The sequence below is a fragment of the Equus przewalskii genome, chromosome 4 (assembly GCF_037783145.1).
Source record: "Equus przewalskii isolate Varuska chromosome 4, EquPr2, whole genome shotgun sequence".
Taxonomy (NCBI): Eukaryota; Metazoa; Chordata; class Mammalia; order Perissodactyla; family Equidae; genus Equus; species Equus przewalskii.
Window position 1 is genome coordinate 107,945,330 of NC_091834.1, and position 27,401 is coordinate 107,972,730.

Below are 27,401 nucleotides of genomic sequence, written 5' to 3' on the forward strand. Positions count from 1 at the left end.
TGACAAGCTGCACTTGAATGTCCTTAAGAGAAGTCAGTTGTCCTAACTTCTGCATACACCTAGCAGGCAAATATCTATCCCAGCAACTCAGAATTTGCATTATAAGAGAAATCTTGCCCAAATGTTGTTCCTTTAGGTGTGACTGGGCATTGACTGATTAACTCGATGTCTGTCATTCACCACGTCCAGAAGGTTCATCCATACCTGTCGGTAAAACCACCACACACAGCAGGCATTCCGTATTTGGGAGCTGCTCTGTTAGTGGTAAAAGGGCCGTTCTGGGAGTCCAGGAGCCCTGGGTTCTAATTTTACTAAATTCTCCTTCCCTTGCAAACTTGACCAAGTCAATAAATCTCAAAAGTTCACAAAGATTAAGTGGATCAGGGTGTGCATTAAACTATTCTCATACTTCCTTGACGCCAGAACATTCCAACGGTTCTAGAAGTAACAACCCCCAAAATTCTGATTAACATTTCAGGGTATTTTACAAAATTACAAATTTGCAACACCTATTGCTATAGAAAAGCAAATTACCTCAGGTCTGAGAGATAATGACCTGCCTGGACCACTTGTCCCTGACAGCTCTCTGGGGAGGGGGTTTTTGGCATGGCCTTCCTCTTGTAACATGGAAAACCTCTGCTTCTGCTGACTTTGCTAACCTCCAATATCTGTACATTTTCTTTGAATAGGAGAGACTTTTTAAAGAAAAGACCAAATGATCTTACACACACACCAGCAGGTTTTAGTGTTATTTCATTTTTTTCTTTTAGGGCAAGCTGAAACTTTTTCCTGATCCCCAAGAAGCACCAAGTTCATTGCTTAGTCTATTGGCTTCAATGCTGACTCAGACCTCACTTCTAAATGTGGGCCAAGAAATGCAGAATTGAGGGTCCAAATCTGAATCAGAAACTGCATTTTAACCTTCTTCCCACCCCCAAGACTCAGTCACATCTCAGTTTGAGAATCCCTGTGCAAGACAAGACACTTCTCTTGGGGCAGACAGTCCTGGGGCAGATGGGCCACTCCCAAAATCACATCAGTCTTCCCTACTGCTGATGCTTGGCAAGAACTCCACAGCATGGGTGAGCATGGTCACCAAGAATGGAGCCTCAAGGAAGCTCACAGGTGGGAGTCCGTTTAGACACATTTCCACAGGAGCAAGACCTTCAACCAGCACACCTCCCTCTCCCTGGTGCTGACTGGATAAGCAAAGAGACCAATGGACACGTCTTTTGAGGAGATCTCATGACCTCCAGTACAAGTCTTCTGAGTTGGGGAGAGGCACATATAGCCCTACCTCCATCTTCCCTTTGCATGAGAAGTGATCATGAAATCAACAAGGACAACAGCAGCAAACAAAATGCAAGTCAATGCAGCAACACCCAGTGTCTGTCTACATTAAGACAGCCCCTCCATCTCTCACAAATAAAGTCAGCGTCATGTTAAATTTCCCTATTATTAATAGTCCATTTAGCACTTAAAAGCAGCACTGCCAATCCTCACATGCCTTGGACACCCTGGACACTTGCTCAGCAAGCCTGAAGAAGAAGAACGTGTTCAGTAATATACCATGAGAGTGAAGCTCTTCAATTACCACTGGCCTTAATAATTCACAACGTGCATCTTCTGTTGTACAACCAACCTCAAGGGTTACACAGAGCTGGAAGGCTTGCAGGAGGCAATTCAGGATTGATGATGTGTTAAACACCCCTGGGGGCCAAAGCCAAAACATAATGGGACCCAGCTCAAAATCTCATATGTGGAGGGAAGTGGATTAACTAAATACCAAAACTAAGACATAAAAAGCCTTCTTTATACAGAGTATAGGTCCTTCAAAGACTCAGAATGTCTCCCTGATCCATCGCAGCATCAGCAGATGACAGAGGCCAGTAGCTCAGTATTTCCAACAGTAAATGTTCTCTGGGGCAGGGAGTGGTCCTCCTGGCTACAGAGGAATTGTCCACCATGGCCAAACCCTCATGCATAGAGAGCCCCCGCTGCCCCATGCAGGCAAAGAAGGTGCCCACCGGCACAGGATGACCTGAGAGCCGAAATCCCTGCCACCAAGGCAGGACTGCAAACTCTCACCTAAAGACCGGGGAGGGGCGGGGGAGTTATCCTGAAGTGACTTCTTGGAAAAGGCAGAATCACTATGATTGATCATTCAATGCTAACTAGTCATTAATGGCCTTTTCTTGAAGTTCAACACAGGAGGGACCCAAATGGAACGGACACGGTGGATCAGAAAGAATTGAAAACCTAACAAAATACAAGTCTTATTCATACACCAGTTTGGAAATCGGCCGTGATGTTTCACAGTCTGCATTTTGGGTGAGGTGGTGCCAACACCCAGCTGGTGCAAGCTGGAAACACAACTGGGCTGGAAAAACAGCTTGATTACAATGAATACTTCTCCCAAACGAAGCTAATCACGTAGCATTCAGCTGCTCCCGGCAGCTCGAATAGGACCTCCGGATGTGCATTTCTGCCTTCAACATTTGGGCATCCTTGTTGGCTCAGGCCCAGACCCCTTCTTTGACCCCCACAGCCTGAGAAGGGGCAAGTATGGCATGGCTCAAGGAGAGGTGGAGGGGGCCTCGAGACACCCCCAGGGACTCTATGGGCCCAGTCTCATCTCTCTTTGTCTTATCTCTTAATAAATTTTGAAAAGATGGTGAGGTCTTTGATAAGATTCCTATTTTTTAATGAATGGTCTCTTCTATTTACAGGCTATATGTATATATTTTTAAAACTTAGCAATAGAGTCATTCTTTACCCCTGGATATTTATTACAGTGGTTAAGAACCTGGGCCCTGAAGCCACATGCCTGAGTACATCTATGAAACACGCCTCTTAATGGCTCCTACAGCACAGGGCCGCTGTGAGGACTGAACAAGAAAACACGAATACAGAGCACAGAGCGGCGCCAGCACACAGCAAGCGCTCGATGGGAGCTGATTGTTACTATAAGTATCATCAACCAAATCTCTAGAGATTGTTCTACCTCAATCTTTGTAACAGCTATAAGATTTTATGGTATGAATACAATGATGCATTTAACCAGTCTCTTAATATGAAAAGTTAACTTTTTCTAGTATTATTCTATAACAAAAAAACGCAGCGATGAAGATCCTTGTGCAAACATCTTTGCACACGTGTGCAAGTAGGTCACAGGGCAAATTCCGAGAAGTGGAGTTTCAGGTCACAGAGGTGTGCAGTTTGTGATGGATGAAGCCAATCACCCTGTGAGAAGCTGAGATGACTCCACTCCCATCAAGAGGGCATGAAAGTGAGGCCACCCCATGACCTCACCAGTCACCTGAGTGCTCTGTGAGACTTGGAGACAGAACATAAATATGAGCGGCACTCAGCCCCAGGGTGGTACATTAGCAGGCAGCCAGACAGTAGGTGTCTGCCAGGCTCCTGGCCCAAGCCCCCATCCCAACAGTCTACTTGAGTGGCTCTGGGAGCACCTGCCTTGATCCTCTTATCTCCCACTGAGTCCTCCAACTTCATTTAGACCCGTTTTGCTTGAGCTTTACCTGGCACATGTTTATTTACAGGGCAGTTAAGAGACTGTCAGGTGAGGCCCAGAGAGTAGCGGGCTCAGCCAGCAGGCCATCAACCTTGTAGCCCCAGGAAAGTCTCTGTCACCTAAATTAGCCAGGAAGGGCTTGCTGGAGCAAAGAGTATGTGCTAACCTAAGAAGAATTATGCCATGGGACAAGGAGGGCCCAAGTCGTCCCTTTGTGTGTGTGTTTGTTTTTTTATGGGATCTGCATTCATGAGAAACTACAGGGAGGCCCTTTATCCAGGCCTTGTCCTATACAATCATATGTAGCCCCAGGGATGCTGACATGGCTGGGAAAACTGCATTGTGGGTAAAGAGGCAAGGACAGAATATGTGAGCATGAGGCTTCTCCTTTATAAAACCATGAGGTTCCCAGGACAGGAGATAGCCCAGGCTGCATCCAGGTCTGAGGATCAGGATCCAACTGTATTTGCAGGAGAGGTTAACTTTTAGAGCTGTAGTTCATCCAGGCAATATTTATGGCTACATGAAACAAGCTGTCAGAAAAGAGCTAAATAAACAACTTTCAAATACAGCTATATGGAAGGAGAGTTTTGCAGGTAGCCAAGACTCAACCTGATGGGGAAACAGAGCCAACCATGCTCCAACCAGTCCTCTCCAAGCCACGGGCCATCGGGCTCCACCTGGCCAGGTACTAAGTGGCTGTGTCCACAAAAATGCAGAGTCCTTTGGAATCCCAGTGCAGTCAGGGCCTCTAACTTCCCATGTGGGATTTTCGGCCCTGGCAGAAGCAGAACTCACCGGGAGCAGACACGTAGTTGCTGGGGGACCAGGATGCTACTCTACCATGTCTTGACTCCACACAATAAACAGAAACTGTCTGACTCAAGCCTCACACAACCACGCCCCTTACAGATGAGGAGACCAAGGCACAGAGGTGTTAAGTGACTGCCCCTGTCACCTGAATCTAAGCCCACCCATTAACCATAGTACTATCCTCTAAGTAGATTCCTTGTTTTAGCTATGTTTCTCCCTTAAAAACCTCCCCATGAGAGTATGAACAGTTTTGATGACAATAAGATCAGCTAAATTACTTGCTTTGTCCAGGGATGTCAGAAGGTCCTTTTAGCTCCTGAGCACTTCAAGAACACCAGACAGACGGTCACTAGTGACCCTGCACACCCCTCTCCAGGCCAGTGACACGACCCCATGGCCAGTCACCCAGCACAGGCATCCCTGACCTTTACCCCAGGGCACCTGATGTCCCTGTGCATGTGACCTTCAAAGGTGAGGGGGCTAGCAACACCCAGTTCCTTTCTGAGCTTCTGGGTTTCCTTTCGTTAAATGTCTCTAAAGGAGAAAAGGATCTTCATCTTCTTCATCATTTTCTTCTGGTGGGAAGAGGGTAAGAACAGCCCCCATGGGAGGCACAGCACTCGTCCTTGTCAATTTAGCTCTCCTGGTTTTCACAGGTTACCTGACAGTCATCGGGTATCATGGGGGTCCCTTAGCAAATGCTAAAACCACAGAAACGATAAAAAATTAAAGGAAGCTAAATGGCTTTCATCCAGCTGAAAAAATGAAATGTATCTTGTACTGCACTTGCCAGGATATTTATGGTGTTTATTCCAATCTTTTCTAGGCCAGAAAATTCCTGAGCTCACCACAGGCCATCCTGTCACTGTGACAAACAGGCTGGCTGAGGCCAGGCTGTGCCTGCGATTGCATTTTCCACCCTCCAAACAGAATATATTAGACATATGCAGGCAGCATTTATTTTAGGAAGGCTTTTCATTATGGCGATGTAAAATGTCAAGGCTGAGATGTGGCGGGCTCTCTCCAGACATCCAGGCTCACTCATTATCTGACAAACACACAAGTTCCTGCCATGTGCTGAGAGGGCTGGCCCACTCTCCAAAGCAGGCAACCCAACATCCAAGTTAATTAACTAGTCGGAAATGCTGGAGGAAAGATGAATTGGGCATGGATGTGGCCCTCCAGGATAGAGGAGAGAGGCAGGGGCATCGTGCTGAAAGTCACCAGACAGTGAGGAGCAGGGAAACATCGGGGGACTCTCGGCGGCAGGGGAAGACCCTGGAAAAGATCCTACCTCAAGAAACAGGCACCGTGCCCCATCCCAGATGTGAGGGACAGGGTGCAGGTCATCCTGGACGCAGAAATGACCAGCATGCTGCTAGCTACCTCCATTACTGCCGCTAAGACGTGCACAAAAGGAGGTGACTCTTCCATTTATTGAAACTAGTGCTTATGAATTGTGTCCCTATGAACACATGTAGTTTAACCTCCTTATTTCATAAATGGGGAAATTGAGGTCCAGGAAAAGCTGATAACTTGGTCACTCACAATATAATGAACCCCCTTACTTTTTTTTCTGTCACTCCCAGAGATGGTAGAAACATTACGTGATTCCTTCTGGGGTCCTCGATTTGGGAGAAAACAACTTTTAGACTAGATTTCCTTTTTCCAACATACTGAGGAAATCTGCAGGGAAAGGTCTTCAAATGTTGGTGTCAATCACATGCCTGAAATATATTGCACAAAATTATATTTACCACAAATACTCTAAACAAATATTCCTGAAGCAGCTATCATTCACCTATCACACTTCATATAAATATCCTTCAACATGACAACTACAGTTAGCACTGCTGTATGGTATATTTGAAAGTTGCTAAGAGAGTAGATCCCAAAAGTTCTCGTCACAGGGAAAAACACATTTTTTTTCTTTCTCCTTTTATTTGTATGTGTATGAGATGATGGCTGTTAACTAAACTTACTGTGGTAATCATTTCACAATATATGTGACTCTGGCCATTACACTGTACACCTTATAACTTACACAGTGCATTATGTCAGTCTCAATAAAACTGAAAGAAAAAATATTCCTTAAAAACAGTAGTTTCTACTTATTTTAATTTCACATACAAGCAACCTTTTTTTTTTTAATTTGGGGGAAGCTACGTAAGGTTGCCAAATCTTTATGCTTCCAATTAAAAATGCTTAAAGAAAAAAAAATCTACCACCTGCTATCACAATCACGTCTAAAAAGAAAAAAATCACTAATAGCAAAAAAAATAATATAATCTCAGAATTTCAAAAAGTCTTTCAAAGTGAATGAATTTGACCCAATGGAAACAGTCACTCACTGTCCCTTCAGGATCGGGGATACCACGTCTGCTCCACACTCACCAGGTGACCAGACTTGGTGCAATGATCCACACCAGTCACTCCCTGGTTACACGTTCCCCCAAGGTACCATACTGACCTTCAGTTTATAAATCAGCCCCTCCACACGCACTGCACTCCCCTTCAATGACGCTGGAGGACCCAACCCAATGCTGGTCACTGCAAGTGGGGGCAGAGAGCCAGATGGGGGGACGGGTAACCCTGGGGTACTGAATCATGCACGTACATGTATCCACCTAACCTGACTGCCCAAAGACCATGCCTGGCCATCCACTATAAAAGGAGAAACATAATCACCCTGTCCAGGAGGAGGAGGAATGGGGAAAGCCCACATAATGCAAACGCATCTGCCATTCTGCCTGCTGGAAAAGAGGCCATCTCACCATTAAAAGCCAAGAGAATGCAGGGACTTCACCTTTTCTGAAGCCTCTCGGGGCACTGGCTGTCCTTCCCACTCACCAACAGTGGAGATACTCTGCTGCCCTGCCACAGCCACCACTACTGCCCCCACTCTCCTTCTTGTGTTCCAAAGCCTCTAAGGACACCGGCAGCAAGCACACACTGTCAGTCTAAGTTCTAACCCTTCTAACACCGCCTTGTACCTCTTCCCCATCAGAAAATGCAGAGCACCAGGCCCACGCACAGGGAAGGCCGGGACAAGACTGGTAAGGGAGAAGCCCCGCTTCAAAGGATCAAGCAGCATCTGACTTGGGATGGTGTTTCCTTCCTCCTCTTGGGTTAGAAAGAGTGTATGACAAGCCCAATTTCCAGGGCCTTCACTCATCACAAAGCAGGCGGTCCTAGTCTTCCCTGACTGGGGCCTCCCCCTCTGGCTTCACCCTCTTTGGGTCCCAGGACACACGCTCTTCCACCAGGTCTTATAGCAGGGGTGCTGCCCCTAGACCTGGAACCCCATTTATCAGAAATACAGAGAGCCTGTGGGCAATGAACACACAAGGTAATGGGGCTTGCTCTGTGTCAAATTGAAGTTACCCAGAAGAGGAAATTCACGACTCTGGGCCTCAAATCTACTGCAGAATCATGTGCTGTCCGCTCTTGAGGGACCTCGCTGACAGCCTAGACCATGGGCCCAGGAGGCAACAACTCGCCCAGCGTCACCAGCTGGTCTGTGCAGTCAGGAGAAGACGGCTGAGTACTCGTGTGCCTGCCCACATAGTGAAGTGTGCAGAATCTAGACATGAACCCTTCCTTTTCAGTCTCGTTTCCCTTCCACAAATACTTCACTTTCAGTTTTTCCTAGCTGTTAATTTGTAACACAGCCCAGAAAAGAAACTGAAGGTCATCAATTCCAAACACAAGCCATGCAGAGCACAAAGCAGAGAAATAGATAATAATCTCACAAGTCCTTGAACTCATCACCAATCAGCAAAGGCACCTAAAGATGATGGGTCACTTTCTAGCCTTTCAATGCTGATCTATGGAATGCTTTATAAACTGGTAGATCAAGTTCAATTGTAGTTCGTGACTAAGGCAACAACTCCTAGTACAGAAGCTGAGATGTTTTTATATCTTTTTAGGGATGGCTCCTCCTCTGGGGATTTACAGAAGAGCTTTCTTATCTCACCCAAGCAGCTACTCCATGCAAAGCCCCAAAGGACCCAGACAGCAAAGTCACAAATGCCACGTATGAGAATGAGGGGGAAGAAGGCCAGGACACAGGATCCCCTGCCTTCTCAAATGCCTACTGCCCCGGGGTCACCATACTCACAAGCATTTTGTGTGGCGTGTTTTCAAGCTGCACCTAACACTCCACCTTAAGAGTCTTCAGTTTTTAATCAGTTACCTATTTCATTTCATTTTATTCTGCCTGTTGCAGGGTTTGAGATTTTTTGTTTGTTTTCGCATGTTGTTATTTTTTAATAATTAGGCCCATGTTTGTTGGCACATCTAATGAAAAGCATCTATTTCTTAAGGGTCCCAAAAGGTAAATGCCAACTTCACAGTGCTGTTTCCATATCCTGGCAGGAATTAGGAAACACAACAAAATAAATATCCATGAAATAAAAAAGGTACTACTTACTCACCAAAGTCTTCTCACATGAAGCCAGATAAGAGCTTCCCAAACAGTGTCTGTAGCATGGAAAATTCTCTAGAGTTATTAAGTGAGCTAACTTAACAAAATTCAATTATAAGACAAGCACAAGGAATGTATGGGAAAGAGAAAGGCCATGGTGAGCTTCTGGAGGCAGGGAAGGCTCTGGAAGGCAGGGAAGGTTCTGGAAAGCAGGAAAGGTTCTGGAGGCATGGAAGATTCTGGGGGGCAGGGAAGGTTCCGGAGGGCAAGGACACTATCTTGTTTGTGTTTGCACATCCAGAGCCTGGTACAGGGCTTGGCCCACAGTAGGTGCTCAGTCTATTGTACTGACCAGAGTTTTTCCTACCTGGCTAATTGTATAGTTTAATGGAAAACTGATACTCTTTGTTCACAGAACAGAGGAAACTGACAAAGGATAAATATCTGAATTCCAAATGTTTTGTTTGGTCCTGGGCATCATATACGAACAACCATGGAGCTACCTTGAAGCTCTAACGATTCTGCTTTCCTCCAAAGAAGACTGGATCTTGCTTCTGTCTAGTAGCTAAAGACCAAGGACCCCTAACAGCTTTATTCAACCAGGAACTGAGACGGTTCACAGCTGGGCCTCTGTCGCTGCAAGGGCTGTCCTGTGTCTATTGAACCACTTCTCCCAGTGTGCAGCCCACTGGGTTCCCAACTTGCCACTTGGAGGCACACCAGGGACCCTTGCCTGGGAAGCAGAGAATCCTTGCAGCACCTCCCCAGAACTGGCTGAAACTCTGCTTCTCCCTCTCCTGAGTCTCCACCCCCTGACTCTCCACTCTGATCCTTCTTTAATTTCCTACGTTTTGTCCAGATTCTCTCGTGTTCTCTGTAGGAGCATTAGGCAAACACCTCAGCCCACCACTGTTGGACACAGAACTCTATCTGGGATCTTTAGCATTGAAATGGCTTTAGATTTTTGTTCTTCAGCAGAAAGCAATTAAGCTGATATAGAAATGACAGTTTCTAAATGAAGATGAGAGCATGATATATGTCATTGAGCTATATATCACATCTATATGATAATTGCCAGTATAGTAAGCTTGCAAATATGAGTTTATATTTTCTGAATAACTTACATCTTATTTCAACTGAATAAATAAATCTCATGCCCTGACATTTTCTAAGCTGAAGAATAGTCGTTAACTCATTTTGAAATGTCCTTAGAATGAGAATCTAAATTCTAAAGCGTTGTTCTGGAGGTTAGAGTGATGCATGATGAACAGGAGCAAGAAAATCTGATGCTTATAGTGTAGAAACGTATTCCCTTCCCTCATCTTACTTTCACAAAAATACCTGATAGGAATGAATGACTGTTCCTGGCACAGGTGCTTCACCTGATAATCAACATTCCTCTGTATTTCATTGACATTTTATATCAACCACTAGATAAACTGGGTGTGGGATGAGAAAGGGAATATGCTTCCTAGAAATGCAGAAAACATCAACTTTGGGCGCTGATGAGGCCAGAACAGATGTTCAGATACAGTCAAGAAATTTTTAAAATAAGATTGTTATTTGTACAAAATAGTTATTCTTCAGTTATCACTTTTTAAAATAAAAAGTCCAATCCTAAACCAGAACAGATTCTGGAAGAATAACTAGGCTAGAACAACTAGCCAGCCTCCTGACTTCCAACAAAGTGCTCGCCCACACCCTTCATGGCTATGTTTATTCTTTCCTTGAAGACTTTCAGACCAAGAGACCCCACATCCCTTCTCAGGTTCTCTGTCTCGGTCGGTCTGGGAGGCTTCATGATCTTAACACCCCTAGGTCTGAATCTCCTTACTTAGAAGTTATTTATAAATTGATGAAAGTGGACAAGGGAACCTCTTCCAGCTCTGAAAGTCTATTATTGGTTTATTCAGCAAAAATTACTGAGTGAATGTTTTGAGATATGTCCACCCTTACACCAATTTAAAACTAAGTATTTTTGATATATGGGCTCACTCTGCAGCCTCACTAGGCCCATGGCAAATGGCCCATGTGTTCTGGTGAAGGGAGAGTGGACGCTTCCTGGTTCTCAGGATGCACTATGGCTCACACATGCCTGGTGCCATGATTCATGGACTAAATGACCCATTTTAACTAACACAATATGAACCAGAGATTTGAAGGGATTCTTGCAAAGAAATCATGGATTGTTAATGATGACCCAAACACAGAAAACAGAGGCGAGCTGATACTTCTCCTAGTGGGATCCTGTCTTCAGACACATTCTGAGGTCAAAGGCAGGGCAATTTAATTAGACCCAACAAGAAGACAGCCAAAAAGATTAAAAATCATCCTTCAGATTTCTTCAAATATGGATTTACATATATCATCATTAGTGGTGGACACTGTTCTAACTGCATATTGTGACTTGAGACAGCAGATAATGCAAGCTTGAAGCCATCGAAATTAAAGATATTTAAAAACCAAGTATCTGAAACAATATTAATAATTTTAGTGAGTACAAGAAAGTTTCCGTACCTTCAAAAATCATATTTTAATCACTGATAATGTTTAATCTCTCCTTCTTTAATTCGTAATCTGTTTTATAATAAACATTAGTTCAATAGAGCATATATAATTAGTAAATAAGTATACTTATATTATATGTGATAAATAAATGCACATTTCTATTGGGCTATGCCATCAAACCTGTGGACCCCACTAATGAGAGCTAGAAAGGAGGGCATGTGCATGTGGTAAGGCGAAAGGGGGACTGTGCCTCGTCCATGAGGTTTGGGGAAGCTTCAAGTAGAACAGTGGGTAGGATCAGATCTTGTCTGCAGGGGTCACTCCAGCCAGAATTGGAGGAGGGCTTAGAGGCCAAGATTGCTTTCTATTACAGTTTGTTCTGCCACAATTTCAGTCAATCTCGTCCTCTCCTACACATAAGCACATGGCTAGCAGCTTCCTCCCAAGGCTTTCCACCTACACCAGGCATCTCAGTCTTGGCCTGGCTGAGGTTCTGGCTGATTCTTTGTGGATGATTCTCTGTGGTGGGGGTGTCCTGTGCACTGCAGAACGTTCAGCAGCATCAGGAATGCTCCACTCTCTAGGTCCCAGTAGCACACCTTCCATCCCAGTTGGGACAACCAAAAATGTCCCCAGACAACTGATACCCCAGTTGAGAACCACTGGATTACATAAAGGAATTGATCGCTCTCTTCTCCTCCAGGCTGTGAGTTAAAACAACCCTCTACCCCTTCTTCACAGGGTGTATTCTTCCTCCTTTATTCATTTATTTTTACACAGCAAAACAGCATCTTTTGCTATTCTGGAGGAACTATTATAACATTTGGAACATGGTAACAATATACCCATACCCAGGTAGAATCTTTCAAAAGGAGCCTTTGATTTTGGAGTTTGCACTCATTTAATCTACAATCTTTGTGAGACATATTATTTTATGTAAGATTGCCTGTAACAGTCTGCAACATTCTTCTTTCCATAGTACTTGACTTTAAATTATCCTTGGATATCTGACGTTCTTTCAAGTTCCCAAAAAAACATTTAACCATTAAACAAATGCTATATATTCTTCAACAGTATTGACCAGATATATCACTTCTTAACATCACTAATAGACTTCTTAATGAATATACTAATATTGCACTAAAATGAATTTGACAACTAGGTTCTACTTCTTAGGGGATTAAACTAAGGTGGTATATATACACAGTGGAATACTACTCAGCCATAAGAAATGATGAAATCCGGCCATTTGTGACAACATGGAGGACCTTGAGGGTATTATGCTAAGTGAAAAAAGTCAGATGGAGAAAGTCAAATACCGTATGATCTCACTCATAAGTAGAAGATAAAAACGACAAACACACACACAGAAACAAAGATTGGAGTGGTGGCTACGAGAGGTGAAAGAGGGAGGAAGGAGAGTGAAAGGGGTGATTCGGCACATGCGTGTGGTAATGGATTGTAATTAGTCTTTGGATGGTGAACATCATGGAATCTAGACATAAATAGAATTATATAACAATGTACACCTGAAAGTTATATAACATTATAAACCAATGTTACCGAAATAAAAATTTTTTTAGAAAAAATGAGGAACCAAAAGAATTAAAATAGCTACAACAACAAGAAAAAGGTTTCTTTTTATTCAAGTGGTCAAAATGTTTCCTTCTGCCTAATCTCCCAGCAATGAAAAACTCACATAAAAGAGCATTCTCTATGTTTTCAAGATTCACACTTGATGACTCCTCTTGAAGTGCTTGCTTCTTGCCCCAAACAAGACAAAAGAAAACAGGAGACCCAAGGCCCAGTGTGCTCGGTGACCACCCACAGCAGCCAGCAGGCTGAGCGTAGCCTGCGTGCTGGGCCACCCTGCACAGGGACCCTGCCAGAAGAAGAATTTCAGCCCACATCTGGTTCTGCAAAATATCAAAGTCTCTGCACAGTTTTGCTTCTGACATTACAGTTTCTATTCCAAATCAACTCTACCACAAAGCCTTTTTTTAAAGCATATTCCGGGCCACAGGTGTGAAATAGATATTAGGGGCTGAGAACATGGAGTCCTTGCTGGGCAGGCCCCAGAGCGTGCACCTCGCAGCATGAGGGCTTCACGTGGGGACCCCCACCTCCCCTGCCTGCCACAACATCCCACTGGCACCTCTGCCTACCTCTCCCCCCAGACGTCTCTGCCAGTTTTTCTCTGGAGACTAATATACTGAGTACATGAGCCATATACCACACATGTTCACCAACAGCAACAGAACAAGGAGAGCACCAACCCTGATACACTGACAAAAAAGCTGGTAGTCAAGACAGAAACAGAGTTGAGGCAAGGTGGAAGTCACACATGGCTCAGCTCCTAACCCTCCCCACCACCTCACAGATAGTCCAGGGGTCTGCAGAACCCAAGGAACCTTAGGAAAACCAGGAGAAGACCAAGGAAGCACTTACCCTTATCCATCTTTCTCTGAGAGGAAGGATGTTGGGAAGAAATGGGTGAACCATGGGGAGCAAACAACAGGAATCCGGGCCTCAATCCAGAGCCCAACAGCTCATCTCCCCTTAGGAATCTGACACAGCCGAAGCAAGTCAAAGAGCACACAGGACTCTTAACAGACCTGAACCACCGGCTGCCTTTCTCTCACCGTCCATTCCCACAGGCCAGGCAAACATTGTGTGACAAGAATCACCCCTTAAAACTGCAGTTCAGAAGGCAGGCAACTGGGCACAGAGTCACCAAGCTCACTTTGGGAGAGGAGAGAGAGTGGCCCACAGAGCCGCATGAACAAGCAGGAAGGGACAGATTGTAGTGACCGCTGGACATGAACCAGGTGGGGCCTGGAGAGTCAGGGCCCCCTCCCTGTAGAGGGGGACTTAGTCCCATCAGGCCCACACACCATGAGGCACCCAGAGCCCCAAATCAGAAAGTCTGAGTCCAGGGGCCATCTCAAAAACACAAAGAATTTGGTAATTTGCTTGTGGTATAAATTAAGAGAGATTATAGGTGAAGTCCTTTCATTTCTCTTGGCTTCTAATATGAGTTTAAGTGCAAACTAAAGATGACCAGATTGGAAAGATAAGGCAACCTCTCAACCAGTCAACATGCTGCGCTGAAAGGATATCTTCTGTCATTTAATTTGTGTTCTGGAGCCACATCCATTCATTTCCCACCATATTTGCGGAAATCATCTGAAGTTTTTGGCTCTGCTAGAATCCTCTTTTCATTCTATATTGACTATTTCATGGGATCAAAGACTGGAACACCCTGGGGGAAGCAGGAATGAGGCTGCCAGAAGGCTCAGTCACAAGCATGGGCCCCCGTCCCTTGGAGCTGATCCTCATACTCCCACAGGGGCTTTTAATCACATCTGTGTTCCACTCATACGACACTTAAATCAGATGGAAGTCTGATGATCTTAAAGTTGGCCTATTTTGAGGCAAAAGCAGAGAAACAGATTCAATAAGTTCTGAAACATTTTTTGGCAAAAGCAGATGTACCTTTGCAGGACAGAAGACTTGAGGTGGCAAGGCTAGTGGACAGTGACTCATGGACCCAGATTCCCATTCCCTGCCCACTACTGAGAAACTGTGCTTTCACTGGTATGCTTCCTCTGATGCCATTCAAGTACTGGCTATTTCAGAGAAGATACCCATCACTGAATTGGCTTCAAGCTGTACCACAGGTTAATTACTGCTTTGAGCTGGATTAAAGCCACAGCCTCAAATGAAAAAAGTATCAGCCTCCCATGGCCAATTTTATTGGCTGCTCCATCCATTTACAAGTTGACCACATTTCACTGTTGGAGTCAGAATTAACTTGCACCATTAATATAAAGTCCTTTTCCCTTTGGAAACCAAGTCAGCCTTTCTTCTGAAAATTTCTTCCACCAAACAAACCATTTCCAAACACTTGCTTTGTATTGCATGTAGGACATTACATCAGAAACCAAACTGGGCTTTTAGAACCACACAGTGACACAGAATGCCCACGTCACATGAGGGAAAGTTTAGTTCTTTCATCTACCAGCACACCTCAGAAAAGAACACTGAGTGACTGAAACGAGCCATCTCTTTGCCTATTTGCCACTATAAATAGTAAGCTTAGATGGAACCTACTCTTAAAATTTTCTTATGAGAGTAATCTCTCTTTTATCCTTTACTCTGAAGTGGGCTTTTTGTTGAAACAAGTATGAAATGAGAGCTAGCTTCTTTGCTGTTTGAATTATGACATTTTAAAAATCTGATAGAAGCATTCCGAACAGAGTGTTTATGGACACATCAAGCAGTGAATTCTATGGTGGCACTTGCATTCCTGCCATCATGGGAAGACTAAAAGAGTCCAAAAACCAGTCATCCATTTCCAAACATCAAAATTCCCTCAGATAGGCAAACCAAGTACAGATCTTTCTCGAATTACAATGGGGTTATGTCCCAATAAACCCATCGTAAGTTGAAAATATCGAAAGTTGAAAATGTTTAAAATACACCTAACCTACCAAACATCATAGCCTAGCCCACCTTAATGTGCTCAGAACACTTACATTAGCCTACGGTTGGGCAAAACCACCTAACACAAAGCCTATTTTATAATAAAGTGCTGAACATCTCATGTAACTTATTGAATACTGTACTGAAAGTGAAAAACAGAATGGTTGTATGGGTGCAGAATGGTTCTAAGTGTATCAGTTGTTTACCCTCATGATTGTGTGGCTGACTGGGAGCTGTGGCTCGCTGCCCCTTACCAGCATCACAAGAGAGCATCTGACCGCATGCATATCACTAGCCCAGGAAAAGATCAAACTTCAAAATTCAAAGTACAGTTTCAGTGAGTATTGCTTTCACACCATTGCAAAGTCGAAACATTGTTAAGTCAAACCATCATAAGTCCAAGACCATCTGTAATTGAACCTGACACCCAAAACAAAACCCAACTCAGAAAATCAAAGTTTGATTTGAAAAAATCAAAATTTGGCCCCTCCAGGGCCAAAGGGCATTTTCAAATTCTCTTGGAACAGGCCTAACAAGCCTAGAGGTTCTGAAGCTCCTTAGAGAAAGACAATTTGACAAATGAAAACCACCTCTGTCCCTACAACAGTAAGAGGCAGACATCCCTGTTCTTGTAGAGTTGGGGAAGTATGTTCTAACAACACACAGAATCCTTCTGCTAGGACCTGCATCCTACAGAACTATCCCTGCCCCATCCTGGCATCACCCACTGGAAACAAAAGGAGACTCTGAAGGGCACAGACCTAGGACCCAATCCCAGCACTGGGTATCCTGTAATATGCTGCTTAGCCACTCCAAGCCTGCCTTCCAATCTGTAAAATGGAGATAGAAATGCTCACCTGTCAAGGTTATTCTGGGGAGTACAAGTAACCAGACGTGGAGAGCTCCAGGGGTTGCTACAAAGGGAGAGGCAGGCTGTCACTACAAAGGGAGAGCACCAGGCAGTGACGGGGTGATGAAACTGTTCTATAACCTGTCCTTAAAATCTATACATAGAATGGTATACCAAAATAAAAAGTCAATTTCACTGTATGATCATTTTTAATCAAATTAAAAAGAGAAAGCACCCTGAACTGTTTCATAACTATTAGCTCATCCATTCCCTCCCTCCTGCCATGGCTTGAACCACCCTAATGGAAACCATCACTAGTCACTGGTGCTGAGAGGGACTGTCCCTGCCTTTCTGAATCAAGTCAATACTACTGGAGGGAATATATAAAAACAAAATAAGTAAAATGCCCTCTTATCTACCTCCATACAGGAGAGTTAACACTGAGTGATCATCACAAAACCCTAAAGGGCTTGCTTATTTTTTTCACATCATATACACAGAGGCCTTTGGGTTTTCGGGGTTTTTCGGGGGTTTTTTGGTGAGGAAAATTGGCGCTGAGTTAACATCTGTTACCAATCTTCCTCTTTTTGCTTGAGGAAGATTCGCCCTAAGCTAACATCCAGGCCATTCTTCCATCTATTTTGTATGTGCATCACTGCCACAGCATGGCTGCCAACAAGTGCTATAGGTCCACACCCAGGAACCGAACCTAGCCCACCAAAGCAGAGCACGCTGAATTTAACCACGAGGCCATGTGGCCAGTCCCCAGAGACCATTTTAAAGACAGAGCAACCTGATGTTTCGAACATCAGCACCTCTAGTCCAAAGTCTAGTTTCTTAGAATAATGGAGTCACCTACTTATAAGTGCAGAAACCAACTAACAAACAAAAAGTTACTTAATATGTGAACAAGTGTTTCTAGAACCACACCTCTCTTCACTTCCTGCCCTAGATATTGAAATAGTGGTTGGGCAGAGTAGTTAAGAGACAGCACAATTTAAGAGAAAAAAATTCCGTCTTCCTTCAACAAACTCTGTTTCCAGGCAGCAGAAAAAGTGCATTGACTGTGTTCTGCTTCTTGGGTTTCTGGCTTCCTATCAACCAAGATTAAAAAATAAGTCCAGCTGGGTCTACACTTATGAAGGTCAATTTAGACTAATGTGAAAATAGCTGCCAGGTGCTTTTATGTGGAGCAGAGGGTTATCTGCCATGAATTCAGCTGTTGGCTTTCTTGGGAAACGAAACATCTTTGTCAGAAGAGATAAGATAGGTTATTAGTTAACTGAGCCTCTCTGGGCCCCATCTACCTCAGGATACATCTGGATGAAAACCCTTTCTGCCCATTTCTTAAGCTCTTTTTCACCTCTCTATACACAAGGAATCCTTAAACTAGCAATATTTGCATATACCCAGGCATGTCTTAAATATCTTCCACCCAAAGCAAGAGGGTTATTTTTAGTTTTTTCCACATTTAGTTATAAATAGTTTTTCATAAGGAATTTTGAAATTCTAAGGTAAGGTCCCAAGAGGTCACAGTAATGGAAACTTTTCTTAATAAAACCGTATATAATGATAGCCCAGCTGACCCCACCTCTCCTTCATACTTTACTACTCTTCCCCACCCCCTATTCCTAACTTTGAAAAATCCAAAGAAAAGTGGGTGAATAACAGTATTCACAAATTAGGTAATACTGCATGTAAAAAACGTAACAAAATAAACCCAGAATGCAGAAATTATCATCATGTAAAAGAATCAATGATAGCTACAGAGTTCATCAAAACATATGTCCTGGGGTGAAGAGCTTTGAGTCACATATTTCAGCCTGAGCTGCAGATTCACTGCACTGCTATCACCATTCTTCATGGAAGCCAGGGATCCAACAAGTCTGCACATTTCATGGCACACAGAAATCCCTGGCTTGCATGCTGCCGTGGGCCCAACATCACCATGGAGGAAAGTAGAAGGCAGACTACTACAAATTTAGCACATGCCCTGTACCTGCTCGGTGGGCACCACTGATGATGATATTGGTACCCAGGCACAAAAAGAGCTGAGATGCACAGCTAAGCTTAGCATAGAAAGAAAGTCATTTGAAAACTTCTTTTACTCCCCGCACATTCCTTCCAAGTCTGACACATTTAACTGCCATCTCTGGACACAGGGGACAGCCACGTCACAATTCCACCCAATGCATCTGGTCTCGTGGGTGACCGCATTGTCTGGCACCTCCTTTTCCCAGAAGCCCTGGGTTTTCTATGCATCCCAATCCTTCTGCATGGGGACATCAGCACCTGAGGCTGAAGGAGCCAGAACAGGAGAGAGAAGAGACAACAGGCAGAGAAGTGCTCACAGCAGAGAAGGCAGCAGGGCTCCGGCTCTGGGGGAGGGGAAGGCTGTCATTACCATACAACCAACAGAATCAAAGGCTCCGGACTCCAAGAAGCAAAGATGGATTTGTGCTTTTATGGCAGGAAGGGGGCTTTGGTTTCACAATTAACAATCATGGCATCTAGTCCACAAAGCCTACTCCTGCTCCTGGCCGCTCTTTCCTTCCCAGCTCTGCATGGGGGCTTACTATGAACGAAAAATATGTGTGGGCAAAAGGGAAGAGGGCGGCAAAAACAAAGGAGGAAAACAAACGCTTGTCTTCAAAGCTAGGTATGTTGGTTAGGTTTGACTTTGCATTCTCCAAGCAAAATTTGCATGAAAGGTTGACTCTATCCTTTGGCAAATGAAATTCATATTTCCTCAGCAAAAGGAGGAAGATCTTTGATATGATGGCCCTTATAAACATGGGGCTGCCTGAGGTGTACAAACTGGCCTCCCTGTAACCGAAGAATGGCTTAAATTCAAAGGGCTTACATTCAAGTCAGAATTAGAGAAAAGTGCTGAACACCAAACAAAAGGATGTACTGAAATCACAGAAAAAGGCAGAAGGAAGGAGCAAAGAAAAACTCAAAGATGGAAGTATACAAAGAGAATTGTGAAACTGTCAGGGACAATGCTGCGTGACACAGTAATAGTATTTTGGCTACAAGAAAAAAGTTGAATCATATCATCGAAAAGGGGTGCCATATTCCTGCCCCATTCACCTCTGACAATAATATCACAGACAATGGCACACTAAGTGCCATAAGGGAGCCTTTGCACAGAAAAGACACAGGCAAAACGCGTGGTGCAAGGGCAGGAAGCTCAAGCGATCAGGGGAAAGCACGCCCTTGAAGAAAGGGAGAGGTGGGACATCCACCGCCATCGGGATGCTGCTAATGGCTATTGTGAAAATAAGATGGTGTCATGGAGCGTGTCTCAGAGCAATGAGAATAACTCAGATATGGGAGTTTTGTTGATCTAAGGTTTCATCAAAAGCTCTTTTACTATCCAAATGTAACGAGTCCCCTGGCTCAAAGCAAGGCACCCTGTTCAGAAAGAACTGGTCTTAGGTCTTAGTAACAACTGACCCCTCTTTTTAACCTACAACTTATAATGTAAGCGAAGAGCAAATACTCAAATCTCCAGGAACCATGTGTGTTCTGTAGGCCTCAACCTGAGGTTGTATTGATAGCTAAATAAATAGATTACAAGTGACATGGTTGAGGCCAGATTTAAGGTCTCTGGGTGCATCTTCCATTGTGCCTCATTATCTGGAACAATGTAGTTGGTGTGACCATTATCAAACAAGATGCAGATGGCTAAGGAAAGAGAAAAATGGCAGCATATGTCCCTCATGGGTGACCACGGCTCCCCCTATACTTTCTAGAGACTGCTTACAAGAATTCTGAGGATATGGCAGCAGCACTCTGGGTGAAGATGTTGCAGGGATAGGAAGGCTACATGGACAAGGATGTAGAAAGCTTATAAAGGTAAACAAGGCTACACACTATCCCAGGTTGGGTCTCAAAATGGGAAGACCTCACCTCTCACTATCTGGATATAGCACCAAGCAATTTCCAATCAAACAGGGAATGTAGCAGGTTAAACCTATCACCTGAAGTCCTTGAAACAGTTCTTATGATGTCTGGGCCCCCAATGTTGTCCCACACAAAGACTGTGACCAGGAGGCTCCCTTGGGGCACACCCTGAACGGAAGAGGAATAAGGCATCTCTTTTCAAGGATACGATTCAATTGTGCTTCTAGCTAAAATACCATTGCTGCATCAGGCAGCTTTGTTCAAGACAGTCTCGTGATTTTCTTCTCTTCATATACTTCCCATCTTTTGAGTTTTCCTTAGCTCCCTGCATCAGCCACCTCCCCCTTCTTCCTTTCTCTGTGATTTCAGCAAAATGCTATAAATCGGCAATTATAATGCAAAGAGAGTAGTCAAGAACCAACCTCCTGCTCATCTCATAGAAGCCACCTTCTCTGGAACACAGAGTGGCTGAGATCAGCTCACTCTGGTTCTCCATGACCTATGTGTACGTGGAGGGTGGTTTCTGGCCAGCTGAGCAAACAGCTCACACACGAGGTACCACACCTGTTCAAGCCGCAGGAAAGAAGGAACACAGTCCAGTAACAGTACTGGTGCACAGCTCAGCCTTCATAGCTGGTTTGGAGCAAGGTCCTGAAGGTCAAGCCAGAACAAGCGAGGCCCCAAGCCTCCCCAAGCAGGGCTCACCTAACAAGGATGATGTGTGTGTGGAGTGGCCCTCAGGACACCCAGTAAGTCTGACAACAGCACTCCAGGATGTGGGGTACAGGAATCACCACTCTACCCCTGAACTCCACCCCAGGAAGCAAGGATGTCCCTTCCAAGCACCAGCTCTGGCTCTAACTGCCACGCTGTGCCACACTGCCCACCAGGCCAGGGAGAGTGCGAGGAAACAAGGAAAGCAAGGGAGAAATTGCTTAGCCAGGAATCTGGGGAGACTGTTCACACACCTCTCCCTGCAGTTCCTGTCTGGGACGGGAAGGTGAAGCCCACTGGAGATGAGAAGGGCAAGCCCGGGATGGGAGCGGGGTCAGGGTGGCTGAGCTGAGTCCTCGCTCCACCACCATGCACCTAAATTCGCACTCACTCTTTTAACACCTATTATTCTAATCCATTACGTTTGATAATCTTGGCCTTGAAGCTCAAACCTGAGCTTTACGGTAAATCTCCTTAACAAACGAGATTAGAAAGGAGGGAGGTACGGGGGACAGCCACTTCCTGGGTTAAAATTTAAAAGGCCGTGTCCGAAGAGAGCTAACTCCGGGCTCAGCCCGTCAGGAACACTTCCCCTTCCCTCTTCCTTCCACTTCTGTCAGAAGGAAAATGTCTGATTACAAGGATGGCGGTAGAGGGTCCACGCGTTGAAGACGCAGGTGGGAGGCTGAGGCAGGGCAGGATCGGCGCGGCGCGGAGGGCTGGGTGAGAGAGAAGACCCCCGGCCGCGCGTCCCCTCTCGGTCGCCCCAGGCCGCGCGGGAGGGTCCTGTCCAAGTGGGCGGCCTCCCGGCGCGGCCCTCCGGCACCGCCCGCCCGCGGCGCACGCGGCTCGAACACGCGGCGGGCGCACCGCACCCCAGCCGGTCGCCAAGGGCGCTGGCGGCGCCCAACCCCACGCCGAGGCGGGAGGGGCTGAGGCCGCGCGTCTGCGAGCGCGGAGCGCCCGGGCAGGGGCCTCGCGGGAGGAGACCAGGGGAGGGGACCAGGGGACGCCGGCCGCTGGCGGAGGACGCTGAGGCAGGCGCGAGTCCCGCTCAGCATCGCGCGCGAGCACCGGGAGGGGCCTGGGCCAAGCCCCTCTCAGCTCTAGGGAGCCCCCCCACCCCTGCCCCGCGCCCCTCACTCCCTCAGGCGACCCTCCCCCAGCCCCCTCACTCCCTCAGGCGACCCTCCCCCGCCCCCTCACTCCCTCAGGCGACCCTCCCCCAGCCCCCTCACTCCCTCAGGCGACCCCCCCCCCGCCCCCTCACTCCCTCAGGCGACCCTCCCCCCCCCCCCGGCCCCCTCACTCCCTCAGGCGACCCTCCCCCAGCCCCCTCACTCCCTCAGGCGACCCTCCCCCTTTCATTCACTCACGCGCCCCTCCCCCATTACTAACTCAGGCGTCCCTCCCCCTTGCGCTCACTCACACCCACATTCACTCAGGCGCCCCTCCTGCGCCCCTCACTCCCTCAGGCGACCCTCCCCCTTCACTCACTCACGCGCCCTTCCCCCATTACTCACTCAGGAGTCCCTCCCCCTTGTGCTCACTCACACAGACGCCCCCTGCCTCCAACACCCACATTCACTCAGGCGCCCCTCCCGCGCCCCTCATTCACTCAGGCACCCCTCCCCCGCCCCTTCACTCGCTCAAGCGCCCCTCCCCCATTATTCACTCAGGCGTCCCTCCCCCTTCCCCTCACTCACACAGACGCCCCTCCCCCTATCTCCTCACTCACTGAGGCGTCCCTCTCCCATACCCTCACTGACTCAGGCGCCCCCTGCCTCCAACCGCCTCATTCACTCAGGTACCCCCTTTCCCCCGCCCCCTCACTCAGGCGCCCCCTCCCCTCCCGACCTCTGACCCCCCCCCCACTCACCCAGAAGCCCCGGGAGTGGCCGGGCGCGGGTCGCGGGGGCGGCGGGCGGGCCGCGCGGCAGTAGAAGCAGCAACAGCAGGAGCGCGAGCGGCGGCCCCATGTCCGCTGGCTGGCGGGCAGGCGGCGCTCAGTCCATGGCGGCGGCTCCTCCCTGCGCGCCTGGCGCCGCCGAAGCTTCAGCACCGGACAGCGCCGCCGGCCCCGCCCCCGACACGCCCCCGGCCACGCCCCCGATGCGCCGGGCACGCCCCACGACGTGCGTTCGCCCGCCGGCCACGCCCCCCGACGTCCCCGCGCCTGGCCCCGCGCTGCCTCCGAGTCGGACGGGCGTCGCGCCTCTGTAGTCCCAGCCGGTCTTCCTCTTCGGGCCCCTCTGCCCCGGCTTTCTCGGGAGTCGCACTGCCCCGCTTGCAGACGTCCGGGGCCTGGGACGGAACGGCGCGAACCCTCTCTCCTCGGCTGGGCAGGTGCCACCGCGCTGTGACACGCGGCGTCACGACCACGCGGGCCTGGCGGCACTTGAGGCGTGGACGGCGCGGCCCAGGAGCCAGTTCCGGCTCTCACTGAGCTTTGCTGCGTTTGAATGTGAATGACCATTTGTGTCCCCGCAGGTGCAGACCCGGTGGAAGCTCTCCTGAAGCGCGGACGGTGTCGCGGCCCCTGGAAGGGGACGGAGGAACAGCCGTGCGGGGTCCTCAGCCTGGACAGAAGGGGCCTGCGGGAGGCTAACCTGGAGCTGTGGAAGCCCCTCCTGCGCTCTGCGCTCGGTTGGCGGGTCAGGGCTCCATAGCGGGGACGAGGCCCGGAGGTGGGGTCCGCCTGGGTCCTTCCCTCCTCCCTGTGGCCGGGCCCAGAGGGGCCCCTGAGAACCCTGTGTACTTCCCGGGGAGACTGCTACTTCCTAAAGGCGCGGCTGTGAGGGTCCCCGGGGGCAGAAGGCATCAGAGGGGGCTCTGTGTGTGAGTGTGTCAGAGAGAGGTGGGGTGTGCGTGCGCGCTGTGAATGGGTGTGGGGGGTGAGGATGTAGAGTATGGTCGTATTATGCGAGTGTGGTGTGTGTGTGCCCCCCACATCTCACCCCAGGCCAATCTCCTCCATCATTGTCTTCGTCGTCATCTCTTGTGGCCCTGCCAGGGACCCCAGTCCCCCGCCTGCTTCAGCGTTGGCAGTGGCCTGAGCCTCCACTGACCCCTGTGGATCCCACTCACCCAAGGTCAGCTCTCATTCCCGCTCCTGCCCATCCCTCTGGGTTCTCGCTGCCTGGCCCTCGTCAGCCAGCCTGTGTGTGCCCCTCACCACTCCCGACAAGGCTACCTGTGCACACTTTGGGGTTAAGGGTGATGGCGAGGGAGTTGGGACTCAGCACAGCCCATCTCCAGTTGGAATTGAATATTGGGTCTGACTGCCCCACAGTTCCCCCTTTGCTGATGCCCTGCATCCCCAGACGGCCACTGCCCTCCCTGCAGGGTCCCTCCCTCTCCCCACCTGCTCAGCATGCTCTGTCTGTCCCTTTCCCTGAGAGAGCAGCAGCAGTCATCGCCCCACAGTGACTTTTCTTCCTCCTGCTGCATGGACAATTGGCTGTTTGTAACCTCCAGATCCCACAACGGGTAGGGGAAAAGGGTGGTGAAGGGGCTTTTCAGTAGACTTGGGTTTCTTTATTCCTTGTGTTATTCTTAGTAGCCTGACTCCAGGTTAGCACCCTGCTGCTCTCACCTCAAAGCAAATGGGACTCCTTGAGTAGAATTCATCAATGAGACGATTCATTCTCACACTCTGAGAAAGGCTGCAAGACACTCATTCCTCAGCTTGATTACACCACACCACAAGCCACAATGTGAGCACACAGGGCTTACCCCAAATGTGGGCTCAGAGCATGAGAGATCCACCTTGGTGAAGGTGGGAGGCCGAACGGGGAGGAGACATTGGCAGATGGCTTGGACAGGCATGTCTATCCCCAGAGGTCCGGAGAGCCAACTGGTGGTAAATTTGGTGACAGAAACAATAGGAAAAAAGAGAAATAAGATCAAAATGGGCTGGAAGGTAAAGCTCATTAATGCCAGGGCCCAAGAGGTGATTCAGAAGCAAGAGGGCAGGACATACAACTCTGTTCAGTGACATCACTTTGTGATGTGGAAGGATCTGTTTCCAAATACCTAACTCCGTTTTTCTGTTGTAGGTGAGGGTCTACGTAACCAAATGCCTGCTTAAATGCGAGTCACTACATTCACACTGGAGAGGGAGCCATCCGTCCAAGAACCAAAAAGCCTATCCGTGCCCACAAGTTGGAGGCTGCTGGGCCTCTGCCACTGGCAGAATCCACTGGCATTTGTAGTGGACATTGTGAAAGACTTGGAGGAGCTTAGGGCTCCTCCTGTGCCTGTATCCTGGAGGACTGTTTACTTTTGGGGTGGGTGTCTCCTGTTCCTTGGCATTGTTAAACAGGTCTCACGGAAAGGGCCTGGGATTGTTTGTTCTTTCATTGTTTGACTGGCTGCTGTTGACAGTGGTTTCCTGAACCAGGTCCTGCTTCACTCCAAGGCCCCAGCTCCGGAATTCTGACAGGGTCGAAGCAAAGTTGTAGCAAAGTTTGCCCCAAGAAAGGCAAAATGGAAAACCAGAGAGGCACAAGAGGGATTGCGAGATTATAGTAACAAAGGCACTGAGAAGAAGCACAAAATTCACCAGGTGGCGTAGGAAAGAGGGTGGAAGCCGCTGCCCATTCCTTCTGGTCTCAGCACTGAATTTGACCAGAGCACACCAGTCCTGGGCTGTACTTGACAAGCCACAAAACCTTAGCTCTGCTGAAACGACAGGAAGTTAAAGGCAGAGAAATGGAGAATGTGGAAGGAAGGAAGAAAGAATGGGGCTAGGTTCCAGAACTAAATCTGAGGTAGCCCAGATTTCTGACCTGGAGGACAGCTGTGCATGGCTCCTTCTGGAATGCTAGCTAGATAGATCATCACACCAGGAATTCCCAGTCTTTGACCGTGATACACGAGCTGTGCATGTGTGTGCACCCGTGCGTGCATGTGTGCGTGTGTACATGTGTGTGCAACTGCACATATGTATGTGCATGTGTGGGTGTGTACGTGTGCATGCACTCGTGCACATGTATTTGGTGTGCTGGGTGCACGTGCCTACATGTATGTATAAGAACATGATTAAATGCTATACAAGGCACACATATACATGTATCTGTCCACTAGGTGTACAGCATTCACTCAAAACATATGCTTAATCCCTGGGCCCTTTAGGCCAAGGGTGTCCCCTACATTTATTTATGCTTTGTGCTTTTCTACTTATAAAATCATTTAATCTATTATTGTCTCACTTGCTAATATTTGTGATATACCCTCATAGCGTGCCAGGGGCAGTATGTGGTGCAATCTTACAGTTCACAGTTAAAACATATTTGCAGTCATAGGTCAAGGAATGACTTCTAAGGAGATTTTCAAGGTCAAATACAGCATTGGAGCTGGGCTTCCTTCAAGGGCCTCCTGTCTGCCTGAGGTGAGTAGAGTGGAACTCCCAGAGAGAACCCAGGGGCTTGAAGTCAGAAGGTCAGGGCTCAGATCCTAGCATCTCACATGCACCAGCTCTGTGGCCTTGAATGTTGCTGAGTGGTGAGAGATCAAACTATTGGCCACCCTGATGGTTTTGACCGTATCAGTGAGTGCTCTGGATTATATCAGAGTTGACGAGAATAACTGTGACATCTAATTAGGACCAGAAAATATTTTTTTTTTTCTTAAGGTTAGCACCTGAACCACCAACTGTTGCCAATCTTTTTTTTTTTTTTTCCTGTTTTTTCTCCCCAAATCCCCACAGTACATAGTTGTATATTTTTTAGTTGTGGGTCCCTCTAGTTGTGGCATGTGGGACGCCGCCTCAGCATGACCTAATGAGCAGTGCCATGTCCGTACCCAGGATCCAAACTTGTAAAACCCTGGGCTGCCAAAGCAGAGGGTGCCAACTTAACCACTTGGCCACGAGGCTGGCCCCAGAAAGTATTTTAAATGGGGCAACTAGGCCTCCGGTTCTCTGTGTCAAAAGGAAAAAAACACAAAACAGCAGAGCTGCAGGGGATTCAGTGGGGTGGTGAGTATGAGAGCTGGGGGAGAAGGCTCAGTCATGAATGCCCCAGGCTTTCACTGCGTCAACAGCACTGAATGTGTCCTGGCACTCTCCTCCTCCAGGTAGAAGGCTGGGATGTTCACTGTGCTAGGTTGAAATGCTCACTGGGCTTCCACTTGATCAGAAACAGCTTTCTAAAGAAGGG

At 47.5% G+C, this 27,401-nt stretch overlaps 1 protein-coding gene and 1 long non-coding RNA gene across 12 annotated transcripts in view; one reads left to right on the forward strand and one right to left on the reverse strand.

The window, feature by feature from the left end:
* The window catches only part of PTPRN2 (protein tyrosine phosphatase receptor type N2), a 924,814-nt gene extending 901,504 nt beyond the window's left edge, over nt 1-23,310 (reverse strand). For 5 of the 8 annotated variants that reach the window (XM_070618095.1, XM_070618091.1, XM_070618089.1 and 2 more), the window contains exon 1: nt 23,120-23,258. In XM_070618095.1, coding sequence (XP_070474196.1) covers nt 23,120-23,219 — 100 coding nt within the window. In that variant the 5' untranslated portion in view covers nt 23,220-23,258. Of the gene's footprint in view, nt 1-23,119 lie in introns of all 8 variants that reach the window. The other 3 variants (XM_070618094.1, XM_070618092.1, XM_070618090.1) reach the window with 3 other exon arrangements.
* On the forward strand, nt 21,826-26,441 carry LOC139083095 (uncharacterized). Of its 4 annotated transcripts, none has more exons than XR_011539660.1 (5): nt 23,341-23,586; nt 23,731-23,927; nt 24,203-24,332; nt 24,800-24,956; nt 25,299-26,441. It is a non-coding gene; the product is annotated as an uncharacterized lncRNA (long non-coding RNA). The 4 variants fall into 4 exon arrangements; XR_011539659.1 differs by having other exon boundaries at nt 24,803-24,956; XR_011539661.1 differs by lacking the exon at nt 24,800-24,956.
* Nucleotides 26,442-27,401: the final 960 nt, after the last annotated feature.